We start from the raw sequence: 5,274 nt of genomic DNA, 5'->3' as shown, positions 1-5,274 counted from the left end.
TATATATATANAATANAGAGAGAGAGAGAGAGAGAGAGAGAGAGAGAAAAAGAAAGAGAAATTATAAAAACTTTAGAGCAAACGTAACATTTATTGTAATTTGTCAGTTATGATTCCCCCTCTCCATTTCACTAAATAAGATATTGAAAAACAAAAATAGATGCTAAAGTAACCAATCACTGAGCAGAACTTTGGGATTTATTTTTTTCTATTTTTTCTTTATCTCGCTCAACGAGACGCTGGAGAAATCGTAGCATTTAGCTTGCCAACAAAGGTCTATTAAACAGGTCTGGTTTAGGGCATGAATGCTGTTACTCGAAAAGTAGTGGTTTTTTGAATATAAAAATTTTGTGATAAATGTAAACTCATTTGCTCTAAAATTATGTATGAATTTTAGAAAGTTGCTATGACAGTAGATTAATAAAAGATTCACTTCTCAGGTCGACAGGTCTAACATTGCGATTTGTATTTCTTTTCTTGACTTATAAGGCGTCTTATTTTTCCGCAGATGATAAAGTTAAGTAAATAATGGTGTCATGTATAAAGAAAATTTCTAATCTATTAGGAACAAATTTATTAGATTACAAGGCGAGCATGTAAAAAAAATAGATTAATATTTATTCTTTTCTTTACTTTGAATTTTGAAAATACACATTTTTTTCGTTCATGAGTCAACCATACGTGCATTACTTTTCAGTCTATTCTCGCATATTGAAAAAAAACCCGATATCACATTTCAGGTTGAGGATTTATCTCGCAAGATATAAAAGCGTGGCGCTAAAATAAATATTTAATAAAAAAAGAAAAAGAATTAGTAAAATGACTTATACAAATAGCAAAGACTGTAAAGTGATATAGAGATTACTGCATATACATATATATAAATAATAATAATAATAAAGATGAGTCATACGCTATCAAGTGTACCCGTAAAAAAAACTCGGTGAAGTTTCATGATAAAACTTTTTGACATACATTTGAGATTTTTTACGTTTCCGCTTTCGTTTCATGCATTATACAATTTAGAGGGTAGCGTCGCTATTCGCGTGCTAATATTACAATACTTAACAAACAAGCTGTCCAACAAATGTTACGACTAGTCTTAATTTCTATTGTCATGCTACTAAGATAATTCATTTGTCTGTACTGAATTTGGAGAATTTTTACTTTCTTTTTTACAGTTAGTTACTTCAATTTCCTTAGAGTGTGCTCCCCATGGGATGCGGAACTGCGGAATATTCGTGATTGGTAATGGTTTCATTTTGTCGATTTCGTCGGTTTCTTTTCCGCAGTTTTAGTTTTTTAGCGGATTCGTATGGATATCTCGCTAACGATGTTAACTTGGTTTAAACGAAGAAAACCTGTCTTCTACAAGAATATATTAATCGAAGGCAAATCGATTAAGAGCCATCAAAAACGGAAAGAGCCGTAAATAATATGCAAGATACACATGAAATCGAGTCATAAATCAAGTCAAACCATTTAAAAGCGCGTAACTACTCGCGGTATCCCTGTAATTTTTTATTAAATTACTGGTTTCTGCCTACAAATAAATACGGACGGAATCAATACGGTCAGAAAATGAATGTCATAAATAATATACAGAAAAGCGAAAATGTAAATCAAAATCGAAATGGATACATAAAACATAGTTGGCAGACATCCCTGTATGTATGATTTCCTATCCGCAGGAATTTTCTTTATGTTCCATTAAACAAAACTTGCAAATACGCAATCAAGTATGAGCTAATGACAAAAACTATTCCGGTAGATCTAATGAAAGTGATCTACAGGAAAGCTCTTGCGATTTGTCAGCGCTAATTGCGCATTCCGCAAATTCCGCTCAATGTGACATAGGAAAACACTTAGCTGAGTGGAATCGACGGAATGAAGTCACAACCAATTATAAACGTTCTGCAATTCCGCATCCCATGGGAGCGCACCCTCACTCTTAATTGTATTTTTTCTATTCATATGTCTAAAGTCTCTTTTAGGGGCAGCTTCGCAACTTCGAAGAAAATCCTAGAATGCAAATAAAATAGAATGAACATTGATAACTTATAAAAAATACATTGTATATGTATACAAGATGTCCTAGAATATTTGGACAATGCTCGTATGCAAAGTGGAAATCCTGTAATATATTACAATTTTCGCAATAGTTAATGAAATATTAATTTCTAAAGATCGCTAAATATTCACCTGACCTACTATTTAAATTTTTATGCAAATGCGTGAGATACGATCAAAGTGGAGAATTGTTTTCCTTTGCCACTTGTATATAACTAATTGCCGCTTGTAATAAACAATTCTCTGTGCTAGTGATCACAGTCTGGATGTGTATCTGGCGATAGGCCGTTTAATCATTAACTATTTAACCGTTAAAAACCATTAACTCTTTTAAAACTTCAGTATCAACTGAGCCAATGTTATTTACATTATGAATTTTTTACAAGCTAAACTTTTAATCCTTTTATTAAATTTATATATTTATTTAATTAAAAATCATTCCTAAAGGATAACCTTTATCCTTCAAAATCTCTATTATAAATTCTATATTCTTATTATAGAATGTAAGATTTGACAATAAGATTGTTCTATCAACTAAACTATACATAGTTCCAATTTTATGGCATGTAGAATGATTCGAATAGAATAGAACGATAAATATCTGCCCGAAAACGTCTTTTAATAATATCAATCTAAAATAATAGTATTGTCTTTATTGATGACCGATAGATCCAAAAAATTCAAGCAATAATCTTTCTCATATTCAATAGTGAATTTGAGTCTATCGTGCTGTTCATTAAATGAATTTAAAATTTGAATGACCTTATCTTTAGTGCGATCATAAAGACATCCCCAACTCATAGGGTTCCCCCTTTTCCTCTATCATATCTAACATTGTTTGTTTGTAAAGGATCTCATTAAAAGTAAAATATGTTGATGTTAAGACAAACCGCATAAATTCATTCTTTGGTATAAATTCTATGTTCGTGGTACACGAATAATTTAATAGAGTCCTACTTTCTCTCTAATCCATCTAGCGCAATAGCTAACGGAATATTTGATATGAACAGAGAAATAACATTAAATAAAATTTTCTCAAATTGGTTGTGTCTCCAATTGTTCCAGTTAATTTATTGTGAAATTCAAAATTATTTTTTTTATTCTACTCTTTGCAGGAGGAATATTTTCGGAGATAATATCTTGTAAATAACTAGCTAAGGAATAAAGAGTTGTGTTGATTGAAGAAACAATAATTCTAAAGGAAATGTCTTGTGTATTTTTGGTAAAACATATGCTTTCAGTAAAATGGAATCACTTGATCGAAAACACAATTCTTTATTCGAGATGAATTCCTTTTGATGCCATTTTTTTAACATATTATTAAAATTTCTTTCACCATTGTCGGATTTTGTCTAACCACCGAATATGTTTTTGAATCATTAAGTAATTCAAAAACCTTGTTAAAAAGTCATATCTATGGCTATGATTACGTTGCCCTTGTCCGCACGTGTGAAAATTATATTTTTGTTATTATTACACCATTGTGTCGATCTTAATTTTTTTATTCTGAATATTTAAACATGGCTTGTTGTGAAGAAAGTGGTGGAATTCGGGAATGGCGATTCCTAATTTTCGATATCAATCCTAAGTTATTTCAGTAGGAGCAGTTTTCAATATCCTTGATTGATTTTTCTTTATTATTGGAAGAGGATTAAAATTGCTACCCATTTGTAACAAATTTATTACATATATAGAAATGTTGTCTCACTCAAATTAAACCATTTTTTGTTAGTTTGTTTTAATGGATTAAAAGAATTCTTTTCGCCTCTAAATTTCGATATTGATAGTGACTAAAGATTCATTGGATTCAATCAAAGGAATATTTTGGCTCGACTTTAACATTTTAGTTTCTTCTGTGTTGTTCTTGATACAGAAAAAACGATAGATAGAATATCTTTGGAATTTTCAATTTCTTTTTTCGCCATTAACCAACAAAACTTCTTTTTGTTTTAAAAATAGTCTTCTTTCACATTTATAATGAATTCTCAAATCATTTGAAACAAGTCTGCGACAAACTGGATTCTCGATTTCAATTTGGCAAAACTATTTTATCGAGAGACATAATGTAATCTACTCTTGACTGAAGTATTTAAAATCTTCTTATCTTATTATAATCTGCCATACTTTTTGACGTTTGAATTTTTTATATATTGACATTTTTTATATATTGTCACTGTGTTGTCCACTGATGATTTTTTTAAATTTTCATTTGTTATTTATTTGGTTTGTTAATTTAACATTGTATTTCTATGTTTTAACACTGAAGAAGGCTTTGTCAGCAGAAACGTTTGTGTAGAATATTATTTAGTATTTATATTCTTATATTAATTATATTAATTTAAAGTTATTCTAATTATAAGCTCGAAATAAGGCATGACATTGTTTAATTTTTTAATAATTAATTGTTAACTATTGCGAAAATTATAAAGTGATACATAGGATCTTACTTTAATCTACTCTCTATTTGCACTCGAGTGTTGTCACAAGAGTTACTGGTCATCCTATACACACACGCACGCACGCACGCACTTAAATTGAAAATCTTGAATGTTTCATTCATTTTTAATGATACAAAAAATGTTTTAAATGAAAATGGAATGATTTTGAAGGGGACGGAATGGAATGATTTTTGGTCACGTTTTTTCTAAATGGAGACGCTAGAAAGATATGAAGATTATTTTCACCTTTTTAAATAGAATTATATAATTTTTAGATAATATAATCTTTAATTATTCTGCACATAATATTATATTAATGTACGATTATTAAAAAATTAATTTAGTATACGATTAAAGATACGACTAAGTACGATACATAGATATTTTATGTCATGCCAGAATAAAGTGTAAAATATCTCGTAAATCGTAAACTATTGGTTACTTGATACCTTAATTTTTTTATGTGTAGATTAGTTAAAAACTTCAAATTTTGTAAAAAATATCATATAATTCCATCTAAAAAAATCTTCATATTTTAGATGGTTTCACATCTTTAAAAAAGTGATCAAAATACATCTCCCTCAAAACCATTCTTCTTTCATTTAAAATATTTTTTGTATCATCAAAAATAAATAAAATATTTAAAGTTTTCAATTTAAGTAGATCACTCTGTATAAATATACATACATACATACATACACACACACACACACACACACACACACACACACACACACACACACACACACACACACACACACACACA

At 29.4% G+C, this 5,274-nt stretch overlaps 1 protein-coding gene across 1 annotated transcript in view; it reads right to left on the bottom strand.

The window, feature by feature from the left end:
* Positions 1 to 1,893: 1,893 nt before the first annotated feature.
* LOC105621665 overlaps positions 1,894 to 5,274 on the bottom strand; it is a 6,740-nt gene continuing 3,359 nt past the window's right edge. Inside the window, exon 3 of the mRNA XM_012203133.1 lies at positions 1,894 to 2,022. Coding sequence (XP_012058523.1) covers positions 1,894 to 2,022 — 129 coding nt within the window. The remainder of the gene's footprint in view (positions 2,023 to 5,274) is intronic.

This window comes from Atta cephalotes (assembly GCF_000143395.1).
Source record: "Atta cephalotes unplaced genomic scaffold scaffold00035, whole genome shotgun sequence".
Classification (NCBI taxonomy): domain Eukaryota; kingdom Metazoa; phylum Arthropoda; class Insecta; order Hymenoptera; family Formicidae; genus Atta; species Atta cephalotes.
Note: the sequence above shows the minus strand (reverse complement) of the source record. Positions and strands in the feature narration are given on the sequence as shown.